The sequence below is a fragment of the Podarcis gaigeae genome (assembly GCF_964106915.1).
Source record: "Podarcis gaigeae genome assembly, chromosome: 2".
In the NCBI taxonomy this organism is placed as follows: Eukaryota; Metazoa; Chordata; class Lepidosauria; order Squamata; family Lacertidae; genus Podarcis; species Podarcis gaigeae.
Genome location: NC_139679.1, coordinates 6,094,169 through 6,114,995, shown reverse-complemented (window position 1 = coordinate 6,114,995; position 20,827 = coordinate 6,094,169). Strand labels below are relative to the sequence as shown.

The 20,827-nt window shown below is 50.3% G+C and overlaps 1 protein-coding gene across 7 annotated transcripts in view; it reads left to right on the top strand.

The window, feature by feature from the left end:
- Positions 1 to 20,827, top strand: part of PRPF40B (pre-mRNA processing factor 40 homolog B) — a 29,731-nt gene that overhangs the window by 6,282 nt on the left and 2,622 nt on the right. For 3 of the 7 annotated variants that reach the window (XR_014561833.1, XR_014561836.1, XM_083729374.1), the window contains 20 exons: positions 571 to 598; positions 1,002 to 1,027; positions 2,342 to 2,452; positions 3,731 to 3,851; positions 3,952 to 3,982; positions 5,828 to 5,995; positions 6,964 to 7,066; positions 7,284 to 7,348; positions 7,613 to 7,777; positions 9,122 to 9,230; positions 9,427 to 9,577; positions 10,191 to 10,324; positions 11,293 to 11,407; positions 12,751 to 12,842; positions 13,564 to 13,680; positions 14,623 to 14,760; positions 17,146 to 17,241; positions 17,481 to 17,561; positions 18,558 to 18,660; positions 19,416 to 19,477. Coding sequence is in view for 3 of the 7 variants with exons in the window: in XM_083729374.1 (XP_083585500.1) it covers positions 571 to 598; positions 1,002 to 1,027; positions 2,342 to 2,452; positions 3,731 to 3,851; positions 3,952 to 3,982; positions 5,828 to 5,995; positions 6,964 to 7,066; positions 7,284 to 7,348; positions 7,613 to 7,777; positions 9,122 to 9,230; positions 9,427 to 9,577; positions 10,191 to 10,324; positions 11,293 to 11,407; positions 12,751 to 12,842; positions 13,564 to 13,680; positions 14,623 to 14,760; positions 17,146 to 17,241; positions 17,481 to 17,561; positions 18,558 to 18,660; positions 19,416 to 19,477 (2,016 nt within the window). In the remaining 4 variants the exon portion in view is untranslated. Of the gene's footprint in view, positions 1 to 570; positions 599 to 1,001; positions 1,028 to 2,341; positions 2,453 to 3,730; positions 3,852 to 3,951; positions 3,983 to 5,827; positions 5,996 to 6,963; positions 7,067 to 7,283; positions 7,349 to 7,612; positions 7,778 to 9,121; positions 9,231 to 9,426; positions 9,578 to 10,115; positions 10,325 to 11,292; positions 11,408 to 12,750; positions 12,843 to 13,563; positions 13,681 to 14,622; positions 14,761 to 17,145; positions 17,242 to 17,480; positions 17,562 to 18,557; positions 18,661 to 19,415; positions 19,739 to 19,979; positions 20,799 to 20,827 lie in introns of all 7 variants that reach the window. The other 4 variants (XR_014561834.1, XM_083729373.1, XM_083729375.1 and 1 more) reach the window with 2 other exon arrangements.

Sequence of the window (20,827 nt, the reverse complement as noted above, 5' to 3'; positions counted from 1 at the left end):
GCGAAACAACCCCAGGGCACAAAGGGTTGCATGTGTACTGCAGTAGCTGCTGAAACTGGGTTGTTTATTACTCCGAATGTGCTCTTGATGACGACAAAGTCATAAAGAAAAAGGTTGGCCACACTATTGGAGAAGGGTTTCCTGCTGGCTGCTGCTGCTTGGGTCACCAAGCTGTGGGTCGCGTTATCAATTTGGCCCAGGCAGATGTGGCAGCGTTTGCTGGCCTTTGATGTATCTCGAGCATCTGGGTATGTGGATGAGTGTTGAAAGAGATAGTCGGTGCTGTTGGGCTTTATTAAATAGGCAAGAGGAGAGGCCAGTGGCCTGTTTTTCAAGAGCAAAGTTGTCATGGGAGGGGGTGACTTAGAATGCAGTAGCAGCACTTATGCACATGAGCGTGCACACACATGCTTAACTCTTCACATGCCTCCCACTTCTCTGCTCCAAATCACTTTGCCTAGCCAATTTTTTTGCAACATGTAAAGTGCCTTGAGGCTCAGAAATTCCCTCCAGTTACGGACAGAGCAGGTTCCAAACCCCTTGATTTAGTTCCCATTTCTCTTTTGACAGGCAGGTCCTGCAACAGACCCATCCAGTGGTGAGTACCCCAGTGGATTTGTCCTTAAGGGGAGGGTGAATCCAGATCAGGAGCAGGCTCTGTGTGAAAAATCCAACAACAGAGAAACCTGCTGCTCCTCACCCTGGTCTTTCTTTGCAATGGAGTTACTGTGCCTTCTACGGCTGCATGCTGTAGCTACTCAGTGCAGAGAGGAGCATTAACTACATCCGTTGAAATTTTGCCTGATTCGTTGCTCTCAAAGGCACAGCACCTTTAACCAGAAAACACTGGCAGTCCTACCATCCAGTGCCAGTCCACATGAGATGGTTTTTTCTGCAAGCTTCCTTTTGCTCCCCCTTTATAGAGAAATTGAAATTGGTTCCTAGAACCTCTTCAGCGCTAAGCCACTGTACCTGGTCTAATCTGCTCTCTTGATTTGCAGCCACGGCGACCCAAGGAGCCCCTGTGGTGAGTAACTGGCCAAGCACCAGTTTCAGAGGAAGAATTAAATGCTCATTTGTCACACTTTTTATTGTGGGGAATTTAAGTGCAGCCTCCTTCAAGGTTCCACTTCCATGGTCGGCTAGTTTGCATGTTCCCAGCGCTCAAAACTCCAGCTTTTATTTCTGTTGCTGGAGAAAATGTGATTCTTCCCCCAGCTGGAACAATTATTTGAGTCAGTGTTAACATTGTGTAGAGGTGTGGCTAAGGCACTGACTGGATAGTGCCTATGATGAGGAAGAGGCACAACTCATGGGGAGGAAGCGTAGCTCAGTGGCAAGCAGAAGACCCACCCTATTCCTATGACTGTCATTTGTTTTAATTGTTTTTAATACTGTAGAAAGTGGTTTGCGGAACACCTGCCCAGTGGGCATCTGCTGTGTGTGGCTTGTGCTTTGCTGCCGCTGCTGACATCGGCACCTGCCTTGCACAGTGGCATTATAACTTCATGGGTATTTTGTCCCAGAAACCTTGTGCCCATATTGCTGGGCCTTGTTTTGAGAGACTGAAGAGCAATCTGCTCTGGAACTTTTCCTCTAGTGCTGGATCGTCTGGATTTGTGCAAAAGCAAATCCCCAAATAGAAGTTGGGAAACAAGAAACAAAACTGGAGGTTTTTTGGCCCTGGGAGGGGAGTTTGCTTGTGTATAGGATGGTTGAGCTCCTGATTCAGATGAGGAACCTTGGGGAAGGGTCTCTAGCAGCTGCAAGGGGTATTTTGTTGATGATATAGAATGGAGAAAGAAAATCAAGTGTGGTGCACGGAAACACCGTTTACCTTCCCGCCGGAGTGGTACCTATTTATCTACTTGCACTTTGATGTGCTTTCGAACTGCTAGGTTGGCAGGAGCAGGGACCGAGCAACGGGAGCTCACCCCGTCGCGGGGATTGGAACCGCCGATCAGCAAGTCCTAGGCCCTATGGTTTAGACCACAGCACCACCTGTATCCCATAAAAGTAAACATGAAACTAAACAGGGCGCTAAAACCTCACAACTCCTTGACTATAGGAAATTTATTACTAGGCAGCCTTTCCCACAACCCTGAGACTTAGGAGATTTTCTCATGGTGTTGCCTACATGGCTTCATAACCACAGGCGCTAGAAACTTGCTTTTTTTTTAACTACTTATTTATTGAAAATGGAAGCTGATATTCTCAGAACACTGGATTTTAAATTTTTTTGCTCAGTTCCAGTATCTGTTTTGACATGGTGTAATTGTAAGGTATCCATGCAAGAGAAACCTGCCGCAAAGTCTCATTTTCTGCTCCTCTTTTTCCTCAGAAGCCTTCATGGACTGAGCATCGGGCTCCAGATGGGCGTGTTTATTACTACAATTCTGAAACCAAACAGTCAAGCTGGGAAAAGCCAGACGAGCTGAAGTCCAAGGCAGAAGTGAGAGCCCTAGTTAGCCTCGCAGGGTGGGGCGGAGCGTACCTAAGATTCAAAACATAGATGCCTTACTCTTTGTTGAGTTATCTTGAATGCTGAGCAGTGGACAGCAGACCAGAGATAGGAACTAAGGGACAAAGGGAGGGGGGAATCCTGTGAGCTTATTCAGAAGCAGCCCAAAGAAAAAGCACATCTGGGTTCCCGGAATCAAATCCTAGAGCCAGTGTGGTGTAGTGGTTAAGAGCGGTAGTCTCGTAATCTGGGGAACCGGGTTCGAGTCTCCGCTCCTCCACATGCAACTGCTGGGTGACCTTGGGCCAGTCACACTTCTTCTTCTTTTTTTCCAAATACATTTTTATTAACATTATATACATAACAGGCATACAAACAAATACAAACAAATACAAGAAAAAAGTAAAAATATACAAGCCAAACTTTTTCCTCTCTCTAACTATATAAAGAGAGATTAATCCGGCTTGGGCCAGTCACACTTCTTTGAAGTCTCTCAGCCCCACTCGCCTCACAGAGTGTTTGTTGTGGGGGAGGAAGGAAAAGGAGAATGTTAGCCGCTTTGAGACTCCTTCGGGTAGTGATAAAGCGGGATATCAAATCCAAACTCTTCTTCTTTTACAAGGAATGGTTGAAATTGCTGGGTATGTTTTGCCTGGAGAAGATTAAGAGGAGACATGATAGCAGGTCACCAGATATCTGGAGATACAGAAGAATATGAGAATAGGCCTACTAGATCAAGCCAGTAGTCCACCAAGTCCAATATCCTGTTCCCACAGCGGCCAACAAGGTGCCTGTGGGAAACCTGCAAGCGGGACCCGAGAACAGGCACACTGCCCACCTGCAACTGGTATTCAGAGGCCTGGTTCTCACTATAGCGTTCTATCCCATAGGAGTGAATGGCAACCATTTGCAAATTCCGGGGAAAGTAAAAATAAATAAATAAATAAACAAATAGGGGGTGCAGCTGGGGACTCCACTGCAGCCAAGGTGAAGCTTGTTCCTGTCTTCTTGTGCCCCAATTACTGACGCCCCCGCCTGCTCTCATCTGCATAGCCCCATCCTGCATTTTGTCTCTTGGTCACTCTGGACTGTGACAGTGTGTTGGGCGTTGGCTTCTTCACATACGCGCAAATATACAGATGGTCCTTTTGACTCTTGTCTTTTAAAAAGGGGGTGGTGGTGGAAGTTTTTGTGAGGGAACCTTGTCACCACCACCATTTTAGGAAGAGCGTAGGCAGCTCCTAAGGTGTCCTTTCTCTCCCCCTTCAGCTCCTGTTGTCGCGCTGCCCCTGGCGTGAGTACCGCTCAGAGACCGGGAAACCTTATTACTACAACACTCAGAGCAAGGAGTCCCGATGGACCCGTCCCCGTGACCTTGATGACATTGAAGGTGAGGGTCTGGGCCGTCAGGAGCTGATTAGGCCGGGGCTGGGCCCTGCCTTTCCTCAAGCGTCACCATGGTAACCACCCCCTGCCTTTTGTTTCCTCAGCACTGATCAAAGAAGAGGAAGAAGAAGCAGAGTAAGTCCCTGTGGAGGAGCTTCACGAGAGGAAGGGCTTCTCCTCCAGCCTAACAATCCATCTTAACAATCTGGCATCGGGTCCAGAATTCAGCATCCAAAAAACTAACTTTCTTGTGTTGAAGTTGCTTTTAGAGACAGCAAGGGGTAAGGGAAGCTGTTGGGACTCCACATCCCATCATTCCTGACCGCTGGCCCTGCTGGCTGGGGTTGATGGGATTTGGAGGCCAGCAACACCTGGAGGGTCACAACCCTTATGGACAGTGCAAGAAGCTTGAAAACATCCATTCCACCTCCAGAAGAGGCTCAGGCAAGATCCACAGTGATAAGGCTCCCAGAGGCCCTATTTTATGGTGTGCTAGCCTTGTTCAGCATCTCTGTTTCTCTTTCCCCTGCTTCTAGCCCTTGCCAAGGAGAGAAAAGATCTCTTTGGCAGGTGGCAGAATTATTTATTTAGCTATTTATTTATTTATTTATTTATTTATTTATTTATTTATTTATAGCATTAGTTCTCTGCCCTTCAGCCCCAAATGGCCCAGAACGGCTTACATACAACCAATGCAGAAAAGGCCTCGTGGTCACCCTCCGAAACTCTCATGGGAGAAGGCACATGAATAAGTGCCTCAGAGGATGATCACGGGGTCCGGCTTGGTTTATATGGGGAAAGGCAGTCCTTGAGGTATTGCGGTCCTGAGCCATTTAAGGCTTTATAGGTCAAAAGCAGCACTTTGAATTGGGCACGGAAACTAATTGGCAGCCAGTGCAGTTGGGTCAGGACTGCTCAAACAGTCTTGCCCTGCTGAGCAACCTGTCCACTGAATTCTGCACCAGCTGAAGTTTCCCAGTTGTCTTCAGAGGCAGCCCCATGTATAACCAGAGCATAGGAGACAGAAGTTAGGTTGTCCCTGTCCGGATAGGGGCGTAGCTGGGCCGCCAGCCAAAGCTGATGGAAGGCACTCTCATGTCACCAAGGGGACCTGAGCCTCAAGGGACAGCAAAGGATCCAGAATACCACCAAGCTATGTATAATAAAAATGGGACGCGGGTGGCGCTGTGGGTTAAATCGCAGAGCCTAGGGCTTGCCGATCAGAAGTTCAGCGGTTCGAATCCCCACAACAGGGTGAGCTCCCGTTGCTTGGTCCCTGCTCCTGCCAACCTAGCATTTCAAAAGCACATCAAAGTGCAAGTAGATAAATAGGTACCGCTCCGGTGGGAAGGTAAATGGCGTTTCTGTGCACTGCTCTGGTTCGCCAGAAGTGACTTAGTCATGCTGGCCACATGACTCCCTCGGCCAATAAAGCGAGATGAGCACCGCAACCCTAGAGTCGGCCACGACTGGACCTAATGGTCAGGGGTCCCTTTACCTTTTATGTATAATAATAATAATAATAATAATAATCATAATCATAATTTATTATTTGTACCCCGCCCATCTGGCTGGGTTTTCCCAGCCACTCTGGGCGGCTTCCACAGACACCCAAAATACACTAAAATGTCACACATTAAAAACTTCCCTGAACAGGGCTGCCTTAAGATGTCTTCTGAATGTCAGGTAGTTGTTTATCGCTTTGACATCTGATGGGAGGGCGTTCCACAGGGTGGGCGCCACCACCGAGAAGGCCCTCTGCCTGGTTCCCTGTAGCTTTGCTTCTCGCAATGAGGGAACCGCCAGAAGGCCCTTGGTGCTGGACCTCAGCATCCGATGGGGTGGAGACGCTCCTTCAGGTATACAGGGCCGAGGCCGTTTAGGGCTTTAAAGGTCAACACCAACATGAATGGTGCCAGTTTCTTGTGTGTGTGTTCTGGCGCGCAGCGTTCCAAAGCCTGATCTTCTCCCCTTTCTTAGGAGGCAACAGCAGCCTCAGCAGCCAGAGGCACCACTGTCGGGCCCTGACAGCCCCACCGCATCCTCCGCAGCCACCTCAGACACAGAAGGCACGGGGGGCATCGAAGGACAGGAAACGCCAGGCACGGAGGGCGGGCCGACTGCGGCTGAGGAGGAGATCGCAAGCAGGTGACATGAGGGGCGGGGGACAGAGAGGGCATGGGATTAAGGCCTCCTTGGGTTTTGGGGGGACGACGACTCCAACTGCCATCAGCTTCAGCCAGCATGGCCAATGGCCAAGGGTGATGGGACTTGTGGTCCACAGCACATAGACAGCTACAGGCTCCCCCATCCAGGCTTGGCTTTCAAACGGGGGGGTTGTGGAGTCTCTTCCCCCCCACCTTGGGGAATTGGAAAGGGAACACCCCTGTGGGGGACGATTATGGAAGTGGTATTCTATTCCTGCAAGATAAGCCACAGTTTCCCCTCCACACACACTATTGCAGGTGGTCCTAGAGCTCAGCTCTGGAGTGTGTCATTTTGCAGTGTGTTTAGCGCCGGAGGTGTGGGCTGGTTGTTGTTGTTTTTCCCCATTGGGGGCATATTGGGGGCATATTACACTAGGCCATTGGGCCTAGTACACCAGAGAGAAAAGGTTTAGTGTGGCCCTGTCCCTGATGTGCTGGATTCGTATAAACAGGGAAGTTTTATTTTCTTATTAAGGTGCATTAAGAAAAACAACAACATGACATGCCCACCGGCTGCCTGAAGTGGTACAGGCTAGAATTCTATCACCCACTTCTTTGGCTCCATGGAGGGAGGGGCTGCTGAGTTCCTGCCCTTCAGGGATGCTGAAGCTTCCACCCTTTGCCAAGAGGTTGGGATGGGTGTGTGTGGCAGGAGTAAAGGGAAGGAAGTAGAACTCCTGCTGCAACCATCTTTAATATCCATTCACCCCCGTCCACAAAGCCTTATGTGTGTACCCTGGGACTCAGAAGTGTTGAGCTTCGGTCCTCCTTGTGAGTTGCTCACAGGCATCTGGCTGGCCATTGTGAGAAGGGAAGACCCGAATTCATTAGAGAAACCCTGGATTGAGCGCTGGCATGCCCATTGCTCCATCTGATACCTTTGGGGGGTTTGTTTGTTTCCTGGGCCAGTTGTGATCCTGTCCGGAGAGACGAGGAAGACCGTGGCCCTGGCAATGCCTGGAGCAACAAAGAAGAAGCCAAACAAGCTTTTAAGGAGCTGCTCAAGGACAAGGTACTGACAGGGGCAGGTGGGCGGGCTGGAGGACCAGAGATTCCCTCCTAGGAACGAGCAAACACGTAGCCTGCATTGGCGCAGTCCAGGCAAAAACTTGACTACGATTGTGTAAACTGGTTCTGAGATGAGGGGCGAAGTGGGTGGGGCCAGTCAAGCTGGAATGGGAAGGTGGTGGTGCCATTTTGGCTGAAACGCTTCTGCTCTCTGGCTCCAGGGCGTCCCAGCAAGTGCGTCGTGGGAGCAGGCCATGAAGCTCATCAGCACCGACCCGCGGTTCAGGTACAGTCTGAAACGAATGCCCCTTCCTTCCCCACAATGTTATTGCAGCCCCCAGCCTGCTTCACTGCACAGTTGGAAATCCTGACTATTGCAGGAAGGAGAAAAAGTCCAGCTAGTCTTAGACTTTGCCTGGCCCAGAGTGTTGTGTGGCTGGGAATTCCCTAGCACTCCTGCCCCTGCTCCCACCGCCCCCCATTCTCCCTCACCCCTCGGGTGCCGTCTCTGGAGAGCAACCCTTGATGACCCTCTTGCCTTGTGCCCCAGCGCTTTGCCCAAGCTGAGCGAGAAGAAGCAGGCTTTCAATGCTTACAAGGCTCAGCGGGACAAGGAGGAGAAGGAAGAGGCCCGGCTCCGGGCCAAGGAAGCCAAAGAGGAGCTGCAGCGCTTCCTGGAGCAGCACAGCAAGATGAGCTCCATCACCCGCTACAGGTAGAGGGTGCCAAAGTTGCAGACGGGTTTCTTGCAGAGGGGCAGGATCCCAGTGCGGTAGTTCTCTTTGAGTAGGGGGCACTTTCAGGCTCTTCAAGGAGGGAGCTAGGGCACCTGCGGGTTTCTTCCTGGCCCTTCCCACCCTGTTCTGAGTCTGATTTGATTGGCCCTGGACAAAGGAGGTGTCACTCCATGTCTGCCCAGTCAGTGGGCAGCGTCAAGTGCAAGTCATCATGTTCCAGGCTTCATGTTGGGGTCTGGCATGACCCACCAATCAAACTTAGACCAGGAGGGTGGGATCATTCTTCAGCTCAGAGTCCTCATTGGTGAAACTGAGGGGGCTGGAACTGGAAATTCCGAATAATCTGGAGTTTGAATTTCAGAGCAGAAGTAGCTTCTGGTTGCTGTTGACCAGGCAAGGGAGAAGGCCCCTACCGCCTATTATTGATATTAAAGCCTGGCCAATCACGATGGCCATTGTTGCATGCCTCTTCTCCCCTTGGTACCTGAAGAAGAAGCACATACCTTCTGTGGCAGATCAGCGGGCATAAGTCCCAGCTCCAGCCTGCAAGATTCCTCTTTCAAGCTCCAGAGTTTCTGATAGCCCTGTATTTCCCAACAGTTCCAGTAGGAGTGTTCACATGTTGCAGTCAGAGAGCTGAGCTGTACACTCGTACCCTTATTTGCACCTGACGTGCAGCAAGCGTACAGCCTATGTACCTCTGTACACAACCACCGTATTTTTCGCCCTATAGGATGCACTTTTTCCCCTCCAAAAATGAAGGGGAAATGTGTGTGCATCCTATGGGGTGAATGCAGGCTTTCGCTGAAGCCTGGAGAGCGAGAGGGGTCGGTGCGCACCGACCCCTCTCGCTCTCCAGGCTTCAAGAAGCTATCCACAAACTTTGGGAGCCCGCGGGAGTTCCCGCCGGGCTCCCAAGGCTTGCGGATAGCAGCCTGTTCTGGGGGCTGGGGTCGGGGGAAGCTTGGGCTTCCCCCGCCCCAGCCCCATGCCGGGAGGGGGGAATAAAATATTTTTTCTTTATCCCCCCCCCAAACTAGGTGCGCCCTATGGGCCGGTGCGCCCTATAGGGCGAAAAATATGGTAGCTGAGCTGAACAATTCAGCAAGTGCACACCCTTTCACACAAACACATGTACCTGTGTTCCATGTACTGTGGGAATAAGCTTCCTGGCACCAGTTAAAAAGAGAGAGAAGAATCGAGCTTGGTGCTCCTTGCTGTGGCCACGTCAAAGGGCCTCTGTGTGCATGCCCCCCCCCCGACCACCCTGCAGCAGCAACACCCCCCTGCTGCTTGCTTCCTTTCTTTTCCTGTCCCCCCAGGAAAGCTGAGCAAATGTTTGGGGAGCTGGAAGTGTGGGCTGTGGTGCCAGAGCGTGACCGCAAGGAGATCTACGACGATGTTCTCTTCTTCCTGGCCAAAAAGGAGAAGGTAAAACGAAAACAAGGAGAGTGAGCAAAGGAGGACAGAGGTGGTTGATGGTTTGCATGGAATCCAGGCGTTCCATCTCCCAGAATCCCCTCCCTGCCCATCACCTCCCCAGTCCTCATAATGGAGAAGGTTGGGGGCAGGAAGCCCTGCTGGGGTGGGTTCCGTCCCCCAATGCTGTCCTCTGCCCCCCACCCAGGAGCATGCCAAACAGCTGCGCAAGAGGAACATCCAGGCTCTGAAGAGCATCCTGGACAGCATGAGCCGCGTCAGCTTCCAGACCACCTGGTCCGAAGCCCAGCAGTACCTCATGGACAACCCCAGCTTTGCCGAGGATGAAGACCTGCAAAGTGAGGCGCCTTCCACCTTCCTAGTCCTTCTCTCTTTCCCCGCACAAAGCCCCCTAGGCGAACGCACACCCTTCCCAGGTGGAAGCTCCAGAATCACAGGGGCTCCTTGAGGCTCTGTGTGCACGACAGAAATGTCGCACCAGTAAGAAAAAGACTCACTAATGGGGTGGGGTGGAGCCCTTCCGTTTGCAAGTGGGAAAAGCTCAGACACCTATCAATATCTGTTGCTAATAAATAAAATAAAGGGAGACCCTGAGGCCATGAAATCCTAAATACTGAATACTGTGATTAACCCCTTGACATAAATGTATTCTGCTGGCGTGGGCATCTTGGCTGTGACCTGTTTTGAGTTTGCTGTGCTTTCTAGAAGTCCTGAAAGCTTTGGTTCTAGGGCTATAAGGCATAGAAGCAGTGCTCAGATGTCCCGGCCTTTGGCTCTCCCCACCCCACCCCTCCAGCACCACATGCCTCTCTCCACCCAGATCCCCCCCCCCAGCCAGAGATGATAGACTCCCCTCCCTGTTTCCCTGTGCTGTAGCCTGCCCCACCTGGCTGGCCCAGAGTGATGCACCCTCTTGCCCAGCTGAGCTCGGGCCCCTCCCACCTCTTTCAGACATGGACAAGGAGGATGCCTTGATCTGCTTTGAGGAGCACATCCGGACCCTGGAAAGAGAGGAGGAGGAGGAACGTGAGCGCGGCCGGCTGCGGGAGAGGCGCCAGCAGCGCAAGAACAGGGAAGCCTTCCAGGTAGCTGCAGCTTTGGGGGGGGGGCACGATCACTGGGGGGAACCCTGAGCCCCTGTTTGGGAAGTGGGAGGCAGCCTTGCCGAAGGGCAGAGCACATGGTTTGGTTGCAGAAGGTCCCCGTTCAGTCCCTGCCTGGGTTGGGGGGGGACGTCTGCCAAACACCCCAGAGAGTTGCTGCCAGTCTGAGTATGCAATTACTAGGCTAGATGGACCATGGGCTTGATGGGAACAAGGCAGCTTCATATACTCTCTCTTGTAGCCGCATTTGTAATCATCTGCTGCTTTAAAAAAAGGTAAAGGACCCCTGATCATTAGGTCCAGTCGTGACCGACTCTGGGGTTGCGGCGCTCATCTCGCTTTATTGGCTGAGGGAGCGGGCTATCAGCTTCTGGGTTAGGTGGCCAGCATGACTAAGCCGCTTCTGGCGAACCAGAGCAGCGCACGGAAACACCGTTTACCTTCCCGCCGGAGTGGTACCTATTTATCTACTTGTACTTTGACGTGCTTTCGAACTGCTAGGTTGGCAGGAGCTGGGATCGAGCAACGGGAGCTCACCCCGTCGCGGGGATTCGAACTGCCAACCTTCTGATCGACAAGTCCTAGGCTCTGTGGTTTAACCCACAGCGCCACCCGCGTCCCTTTATGCCCCTGCAATTATCTTGAGGATAAAGGAATTGTTAAGATGGTTCGGCAACAGAGCAAAGGCATAGCCTATTTTGCATGCTCTGAGCTGAAAAGTATTCCTGATTTCCTAGGAAATGTTTGGAGAAGAGGTCTTTTAAAAAAATGGCCCCTTCCCCTCCCAATATGAGCTGTGTTTGGGCTGCCTAGGGGGAATGTGGGGTTTGGGGGCCTGCTTTGGAGCACATGGGCCGCCCCGCCCCCGACAGGGCCTGTAAATGGGGGAGGGGCTGACTCCCCGATCTCTCTCGCTCTATCGTAGAATAACCAGGCTGCTTCTTGCTCAGGCCTTCTTGGACGAGTTGCACGAGAGCGGGCGCCTGCACTCCATGTCCACTTGGATGGAGCTGTACCCCTCCCTCAGCACCGACAGACGCTTTGCCAACATGTTGGGCCAGCCTGGTAAGCAGACGATGGACAGGAGCCCCTGCCCCCACCCCCTTCCCCATAGTGACCCCCATCTGAAGGGGGGGTGCCTGGGATGTATTGAAAGAGAGAGCAGAAAGCTCAACAGTAGGTGTGAGACCAGCTGTGGCACACAAAAAAGTTCCACAGGATCGGGTGAATTTCTGTATTGGGATTTAGCTCCTGGTAGTGATTTAGTTGAGCCAATGTGACAAGATGGGCGTTCCAGCTAACCAATGGGAAGATAAAGCTGTCGACTGCGGAACGTTCGTAGCCCAACTTCTATGAAGAGTGGTATTTGTCAGTGCGGCTGGGGTTTAAAAGCACCACAGAAACAAAGAAAGCAACTCCCCACCCGCAAGAAATTGCCCCTGAAGAAGGAAAGAACCCTGGGGCATCAGTAAAAATGGTTGCTTCCAGAGACAGACCATTGTCTTCTCTCTTGTTCTTATGGTGGTCAACATGGCTTGTTTCATGGGATTAAAAAGCACTCTTCTACTAATGAAAAGTGCTCAGTGGAGGAAAAGGATGATTGGAGGGTTTGGGGAGCTTCCATTCCTAGATTCTGCCCCTTTTTTTAGTTTAGTTTAGTTTTCAGGGGGTATAACTCAGAGGTAGGAGAACATGCTTAGCCTGTTGAAGATCCCAGAGACAACCGTCATCATTTCCAGTTAGTGGATCCAAGCCCTCAGATTTTTAATTGGAAACATCGAGGATTGAACCTTGGATCTTCAGCATGAAGATTGATGCTTGAAGCCCTTGAACCAGAGCTAGCAGCTCTGAGCTGGGGACACCCATTGGCTTCATTCAAGTTTTTAAGGCAACTTATCTTATCTCAGTGTTTTTCAGACTCCCTGCATTTTGGGGGGGATACATTTTCTGCATGGATTTTTCTGCTGTTGAATGTCTGTACATTGCACAGGATTCTGGAGAATGTTTTTAAGGTAGGGGGTGAGGAAGCTGTGGACTTCAGCTCCCATCAGCTCTAGCCAAAATGGCCCCGATGGTCAGGGATGATGGGAGTTGTAGTTCAGCAGTATCTTGAGGAGCCACATCTGCCTCACCCATGTCCTAGGGTCTTCCATTGATACAGGGTTCTTCACTTTCACCTGGCCTGAACTGGGAGTGAGCCAGAGAACACACTTTCTGTTCTTCTGTTGTTGCAGATTACTGGGTGAGGTGGGGGACTGGTAGCGGTCTACCAGGGATTGTTGTCTTGTCATTTACTGGGCCGCTGATAAACGTCTAAGGAATCCTGGGGCAGTTCGAAAGCCACTGTCTTAAAAAACCTCCTTCTTGCAGGCATGAATAATGGGATGTGTTCTTCTCCCCTTCCACAGGCTCCACCCCACTGGACCTGTTCAAGTTCTACGTGGAAGACCTGAAGGCCCGCTTCCATGATGAAAAGAAGATTATCAAGGACATTCTGAAGGTCTGGCCATAGTGTGCATTGGAGGGACATGGAGAGAATGAAACACATAAGTTCTTCCTGGTCTACTGCTCCCTCTCCTGAATCCCAACCTGTGCTTCTCTCCATGATCCCAGAGCTGGCTGCACCTTCTCCCTCTGTGCAATCACGGTTCTTCTTCCAGAAACTTCTTCTCTTGGCAATGAATCCATAGTGTCATTTGAAACATTATTCCTTCACAAGCAGAAAATCTGCCAGGTTTTCATATCTGTGTCAATTTCACTGTGAAGAGAAACAAGTACAGTAGTACCTTGGAAGTCGAACGGAATCCGTTCCGGAAATCCGTTTGACTTCCAAAACGTTTGGAAACCAGGGCATGGCTTCTGATTGGCTGCGGGAAGCTCCTGCAGCCAATCGGAAGCCGCGGAAGTTGCGTCGTACATTTGGGTTCCAAAGAACGTTTGAAAATTGGAACAATCATTTCTGGTTTTCAGTCGTTCAGGAGCCAAAATGTTCGACTCCAAAGGTGTTTGAAAAGCAAGGTATCACTGTACAGTCTACCTTGTGTCAATTTCACTTTTTCTGAATTAAAAAAAAGTAATGAGTGAAATTGAGATGTAACAGATGTTGGAGAGAGTGGTTTGGAACAGGCTTTCTTGATACTTTGTGGTTTTTGGAGGGAAATAGGGGAATTCCTAATTCTGTTGTTCTCCTCTGTGCCCCCCCCCCCATCTCTCCTTGGTAGGACCGGAGCTTCAGCGTAGAAATAAACACAACCTTTGAGGACTTCGCCCATGTCATCAGTTTTGACAAGCGTGCTGCCACGCTGGATGCCGGCAACATTAAGCTGACTTTCAACAGTGTGAGTAGGGCAGGGGTCCGTCAGTGTGCCTCCAGACTGTCAGTGGGAGGGTTTCCAGCGAATGCGGTTTGTGTGATTAAAGTGAGTTAAAGGGATCTGCCGCCCTCACATGTCAGTTCCACTTTCAAAAAGAAGAGAAATAATTGGACTGATTGCTGTATGGAAAGTGATGGGGAAATGCGTTGAAAAAAGTGGGATGCACAAATGATCAGTGAGAAGACATGTCAAAATCCCACAAGCAAATCAGGATGAATGCACATCGTAGCATTACATCTTGGCTGAAAGCCACAGTAATAATCCTCAGTAGTCTAATCTCCGCATAAGCTTTGTTCAAGTATATCAGGATAAGTGCTCTATAAATAGGTTACCTGGAGGAGTCCGAGTTGCTTGCACAAGACGTACAGCACAATTTCCAATAGCTAAGTGCATCTGAAAGGGAGGGGCCAACATGCCCCTTCAGTACAGTGACTGGCCCCTTGTTGGCTCCAAAGAAATGTTCCTTGGGAGCAGTGGAGACTGTAGGAGCACATTATAGGGAGCAGGATATCCTCAACCCTCTTTCATAATACTAGGACTTGGGATTCACTGGATGAAGATGCTATGCTAGGGGTGGGCAGTGCGGAACACTGGCAATCTCGATGTTGTCCCAACTCCCATCAGCCCCAGAATGCCTGGCCTGTTGTCAGGAATGATGGGAGATTTAGTCTGAAACCCCGGAGAGCTGCTGCCAGTCTGTGTGGACAATACTGAGCTAGATTGACCAATAGCTAGATTCAGTTTAGGGCAGCTTTGTATGTTCCTATGCCTGATCTGGCAAGGAGGATAATTTTGCTCATTCAGTGCAATGAATGGGAGAGATCCCTAAGGGCCATTCGGGTTCTGTGACCAGCGGAGGATAAGAGGAATGCCGTATAGTGATGTTCCCTGCTTCCCTGCCCTCAGCTGCTGGAAAAGGCCGAGGCACGGGAGCGTGAACGGGAGAAGGAAGAAACTCGCAAGATGCGGCGCAAGGAGGCGGCGTTCAAGAGCATGTTGCGCCAGGCAGCTCCTCCACTGGAACCCAACACTGCCTGGGATGAGGTGAGGTTTTCTGCACTCGGTTGCAGCACCAGCTCCAGCTGCCTTTATCTAGAGTTGCATGAATTGGCTACTAGAGAGGAAAACAAGCAGGGCTGAAGTTCAGAGATAAGGCACGTGCTTTGCATATAGGAGGTCCCAGGTTAATTCCTGGGGATCTGGGAGAGGCTCCTGTCTGAAATCCTGGAGAACCACCACCAGTAAGTATAGGCAGTACTGGGCAAAAGGGGACCAATGGTCTGATTCTGCGCAAGACAGCTTTTAAATGCCTAGTGTACTGACACATGCAGAGGTGCATTGGGCAGCCTCCTTTGGAGGGCAGGTAATTATTCTGCATCAAGAATGATCACATGATTCTATCAAACCCAGTGAATAGCAGTGTTATTTAGCCCCAGTTGAGGACGACTGGACTTGTGCCAAGACACAGCATGCCTCTTTCTGTGGGTGGGCTGCTCTCTGCCTCATGGGAACCTTTACTTATTTTCATTTTTTGCAGCATGCGCTTTGGGAATGACTGCTTCCAAAGCCTAAAGTTGATCTTCCCTAGAAAACTTTCTTTGTCTTAATTCAGCTGATGCAAACACTTTATTGTCCGAAGACATTAATTGCCACTGGATGACTCCCTCCATCAGTAATAATCTAGCAGCTTTCGTGTGAAGCACCTAAAGCCTTTTCTGTCTGAGGAGGAGGGGTTAGGATATCCTGTTGGGAGTCTGAGGTTGAGGTACCCATGCAGCAGAAGTTGCCTCCAGTTCCAGTCACCACACAGAGGCTTAAAGTCCAAAATAGTTTACTGCTGTAGAGGATAAGGCTTCAGTAATACAGTTCCAAACATTGATATACAGTGGTGCCCCGCAAGACGAACGCCTCGCAAGACGGAAAACCTGCTAGACGAAAGGATTTTCCGTTTTGGAGGCGCTTCGCAAAATGAATTTTCCTATGGGGTTGCTTCGCAAGACGAAAAAATCTTGCGTCCCCCCGCAGTTTCCCCCCGCTTTTTCCGCCCTTTTTCTAAGCCGCTAAGCCGCTTATCAGCTGTTCCGCTGATAAGCTGCTTAACAGCTGATGGCTGAAAGCCGCTAGACCGCTGTAGCGCTAATCCGCTAAGCTGTCAATGGCCTTGCTTCGCAAGACGAAAAAACCACTAGACGAAGAGAATCGCGGAACGGATTCTTTTCGTCTAGCGAGGCACCACTGTATACATACATCTTGTAGGCTTTGCAGATACAGATATACAAGCACAAATTACCGTATTTTTTGCACCATAACACTCAATTTTTTCCTCCTAAAAAGTAAGGGGAAATGTCTGTGCGTGTTATGGAGGGAATGCCTACGGATGGCGGGGGGGATCTGCTGCAGTCGTGAGCAGAGGATCCATGGTTCCCCTTCCTTCCCTCCTCCGTGGCTCGCTTTGAAACAGCAAAGCGGGAGAAGAGCCGTTGAGTGGGGAGGAGAGAGGGACAGAGAGCCTGCTTCTTTAAAGGAGCAAAGCGGGAGAGGAGTGTCTGGTTCTTGTCTGGTTGGTTCCTTTAAAGCAAGCAGGCTCTCTGTCCCTCTCTCCTCCCCACTCAGCTCGCTAAATAGCAGCAAAGTTTTTCAGCTCGCTAAGCCGGGGATGAGCGGGGAGGAGGGAGAAAAGCAGAGCCTGCTTGCTTTAAAGGAGCAAAGTGGGAGAGGAGAGGAGCCTTCTCCCCTTAAACCCCTCTTCTGCATTATCAGCAGCATCCTTCTCCACACACCCCACGCGTGCTCCTTGTCCCTTGAGTGCTTTTCCTTCCCTCCCCACTTAAAACATGGTTACAAAGCACAGATCCACATGGAGCCTCAGGATTTTTGCACTGGGTCACCCCAAATTCACCATCAGATCACATAGCATGTCCATGGCTACAACTTGCACCCAAAAAATGCACCCACTGTTGCCTGGGGCCGCAGTGGTGCAAAAACGTGGTTACAAAGCATGGATCCACATGGATCCTCAGGATTTTTGCATTAGGCTACTCCAAATTCACTGTCAGATCACATGTCTGTGGCCACAGCATGAACCACAAAAATCATACATCCACTCTTTCGTTTAGAATATTTTTTTCTTGTTTTCCTCCTCTAAAAACTATGTGCGTGTTATGGTCGGGTGTGTGTTATGGAGCGAAAAATACGGTATCTCTATAGCTGCAGCTTAAAGATGTAAAACAGACTCCGACTCATGGACAGACTCACTGACTGAGTACTGAGCTAACATGCCTTAATCACTTATGGTACAAGTCCATTGCCATAGCAGCTGGCTTATCTCATACTTGGGGTGATGTGTGCTCATGAAGGAAATTAACGCTTTCCTCCATGTCCAATTCCTCCAACATGTCCACCCGCACCCCTTTTGGCTTTCCTTTCCAGGTCCGAGAGCGGTTTGTCAACAACATAGCATTTGAGCAGATCACACTGGAGTCAGAGCGGATCCGCCTTTTCCGTGAGTTCCTGCAACTACTAGAGGTGAGCAGGGGCTGATTGGGAGGGTCAGAGTGGTTAAGCCTCAAGCGGGAACTTCCGCTAAGGGAATCTGTGGGGTGGGATTGCCTGATGTTGAGAGGCTGAAGTAGTGGGGACGGAAGGTTGTGGAGAAGACAACAAGCCAGGAAGGCTGTACCAGAAGAAGGGCCAGCTCAGGATTTTTTCTGCAATTTGGATTCACACACATGCACACCACTCTCTTTGTCTCCCTCTCCCCATAGACCGAGTGCCAGCATTTCCACGCCAAGGCCAAGAAACACACCAAAAAGCCCAAGAAGCACCATCGCAAGCGGTCTGCTTCGGTGAGACGAGGGGGCTGTGGTGGGAAGAGATGGAGGGGGGTGACTGAAGTCAGGGTGGTGAGACATCTTCATGAAAGCCAAGTGGCAGAGAGCCCTCTGCCCCCGTCCTATAGAAACTCTCAGTCTGTGTTGGTGTTTTTGCAGCAAGAAGTGTTGGGAGAAACTCAGTGGCCTACGCCTGCAGTGGAATGTGGTGGGAGAGTAGACTACACCCCCATGTACACAATTGCCTGGGATTTTTGAAAAAGGAAATATCATCAAAGAAGGAGCAGACTAGCCTAGGACATTTTCATGGGTGTCCAAGATTTTTCACTTGCAGGGAGCTGTCTATCCAAAACTGGCGTGTGTGCCCACATAGCAGCACACACACAGTCCATTCTATCACCCTAGGATTCTGCCTCCTCGCTTGGCAGTGATTTACATAATGACATAAGATTGACATAATTACAAAAAAAATTAAGTCATTTTCATGAATGAAAGCATCTCAATACATATACAGTAAAATTAAGCAATCCCTACATAATTCATAGGGACGTGGGTGGCGCTGTGGGTTAAACCACAGAGCCTAGGACTTGCCAATCAGAAGATCGGTGGTTCGAATCCCCACGACAGGGTGAGCTCCCATTGCTCGGTCCCTGCTCCTGCCAACCTAGCAGTTCGAAAGCACGCCCGTGCAAGTAGATAAATAGGTACCGCTCCAGCATGAAGGTAAACGGCGTTTCCGTGTGCTGCTCTGATTCACCAGAAGCGGCTTAGTCATGCTGGCCACATGACCCGGAAGCTGTACACCAGCTCCCTTGGCCAATAAAGCGAGATGAGCGCCGCAACCCCAGAGTCGTCCGCAACTGGACCTAATGGTCAGGGGTCCCTTTACCTTTTACATAATTCATAGAAAGGTCTTGGTCTTGGTTTATTAATGGCATGCTGGGTTCCCAAGCGCTAGTCTGCCCTCCCTCTGGGAGAGGGTGACTGACAAATGCAAATTTCTCCCCTCAGGGCTCAGAGTCAGGCTCAGACCACCCCCACCGCACAGCCAAGCGCAAGAAACGAAACCATTCGGAATCGGCTGGTTCAGGACCGTCGTCGTCACCTGATTCAGGTAAGAGCGGGGCATTTTGCGGAGCCAAGTCGTTGATTCAAACTGCCATTCTGAGGGAAGCTTCCGCTGCCTGAGGGCCATAGTGGGCCACCTTCCTGGGTGGGGGTGAGGCAATGGGGTGTCAACCTTCTCTCAGCATAGCAGGTCCACTCAGGCCAGCAAGAGCCATTATTACAGTACGAGGATGCAGTCCAGCCAGGCGGAAGAAGTAGAGGCCGGGCGGGGGGGGGGGGAGTAAGGGCCAGGGAGGGGTGTGGCCTGGGGAATGTCTTGAGGGCCAAAAGGAGTGGTCTGGAGGGCCATGTGTGAGGTTCCCCACCTTTGGTATACAGAAACCCGTTCGCTGTATGTGAGGGGCAGTGCTGGATTAAACCCCATGGAGGCCCCTAGGCAGTCAAAATCTCGGGGGCTCCCTTGCAAATTATCTCCTAATACGTTTGTGATTTTACCAACCAACAATTTTAATAAACCAAGGGGTGGGGCCCCTAAAAAGCGTGGGGCCCATAGGCCAGTGCCTACTCTGCCTATTTGGTAATCCAGTATGGGAGAGGGGGCTTTGGCACCCACATGAATCACGTGACACCCTGGCCACCCTTCTGCCTGCCTGCTGAATCCAGCCAGTGGTGCGTCTGGGCAGGGATACACAGAGGTCTGCTGGCGGGTCAGTCTGAACCGGCTCTTTTGCCTGCTCCCACTGAGAGCTGGCCAGCACCCACATGCTGTGTCTTTCCTCCCCCCCCCCCCCCCGCCCGCAGAGCACAGCACCAGGCGCTCCAAGAGGCAGAAGAAGAAAAGCAAGAAAAAGAGGCACAAATCGGTGAGTCCCACGGCAGCAAGCAGTGGCAGTATGCGTGTGAAACAGGTGTGGGTGAGGCAAGGGGCTGGAGCAATATGTCCAAAGCCAGGTCTCTGGGGACCGTTGAGGGGGAGGGATCTGTTAGGAATGCAAGGCCAGGTGTGTTCCACGCTGACCGATCGGGAAATGGAGTTCTGTGACCGGCATGGCTTTGTCCCAGGGGTGGAGGCACACAAAGCAGGTCATTGCCTGGGTGGGAGGCCAGCTGGGTGGGAGCCCCATGTGATAGATGATAGATTAGATAGATAGATAGATAGATAGATAGATAGATAGATAGATAGATAGATGATAGATAGATAGATAGATAGATAGATAGATAGATAGATAGATAGATAAATGAATGATAGATGATAGATAGATAGATGATAGATAGATAGATAGATAGATAGATAGATAGATAGATAGATAGATAGATAGATAGATGATAGATAGATAGATAGATAGATAGATAGATGATAGATAGATAGATAGATAGATAGATAGATAGATAGATAGATAGATAGATAGATGGAAGGAAGGAAGGAAGGAAGGAAGGAAGGAAGGAACGAACGAACGAACGAACCCTATAGGAGCCTTCTCCTATAGTGAGACTGGCAGTGAGGTTGGACGACCCATCTGCCAGGGAGGCTGCTGCAGCTGCAAGAGCCCTACAAGAGCAGAGGCCTGGACTAAATGGTCTCCCAAGTTCCTTCTAGTTCTGTGATTCTGTAGTGTGAATTAAGCAGATTTTCCTCTTAGCTGCATCTTTTCCTCTGTTGCTGTTTACTCATGTTTCTGTGTCTGTAATGGTGAATGTCAATATGGTATGAAAGCCCCTTTTACCTCAAGAAATCCTGCTTGGTTTCTCCCCACCCCAACTTCTTGCATTTTTGAGATTTTTAGTATATATTTGCAGTATTTAAGGGATTCTTTAAAAAAAGAAAGCAAGAAAGAAAGCTAAATTTCTCAGGATGCATAGTTCTGTACACAGTGCACAATTATGTTGTATTTATGGGAATCATCTCCCATTTAATGTACAACGCAATGAGTGGCGGCATTTGCAGGGGATGGAGGCTGAGTGTGGACTGCATCCATTGAAGCGCATGGAAGGTGACGCGTAAGTTCTGTTTGTGGGATTGCAAAGGAGTCATCGCGCGTCCAGTCCTATAGGGAGAACATGCACTAAGGCCACATTAGTTGTCAGCAGTTCACACGTTCTGCTGTCAAATCACCCAGTGTGCAAGGATTGTGTAGAACAAAGCCACATATGTGTACGTGAGAATGAGACCTGTGTGACTGCAGAGTCATAGAATCATAGAGTTGGAAGAGACC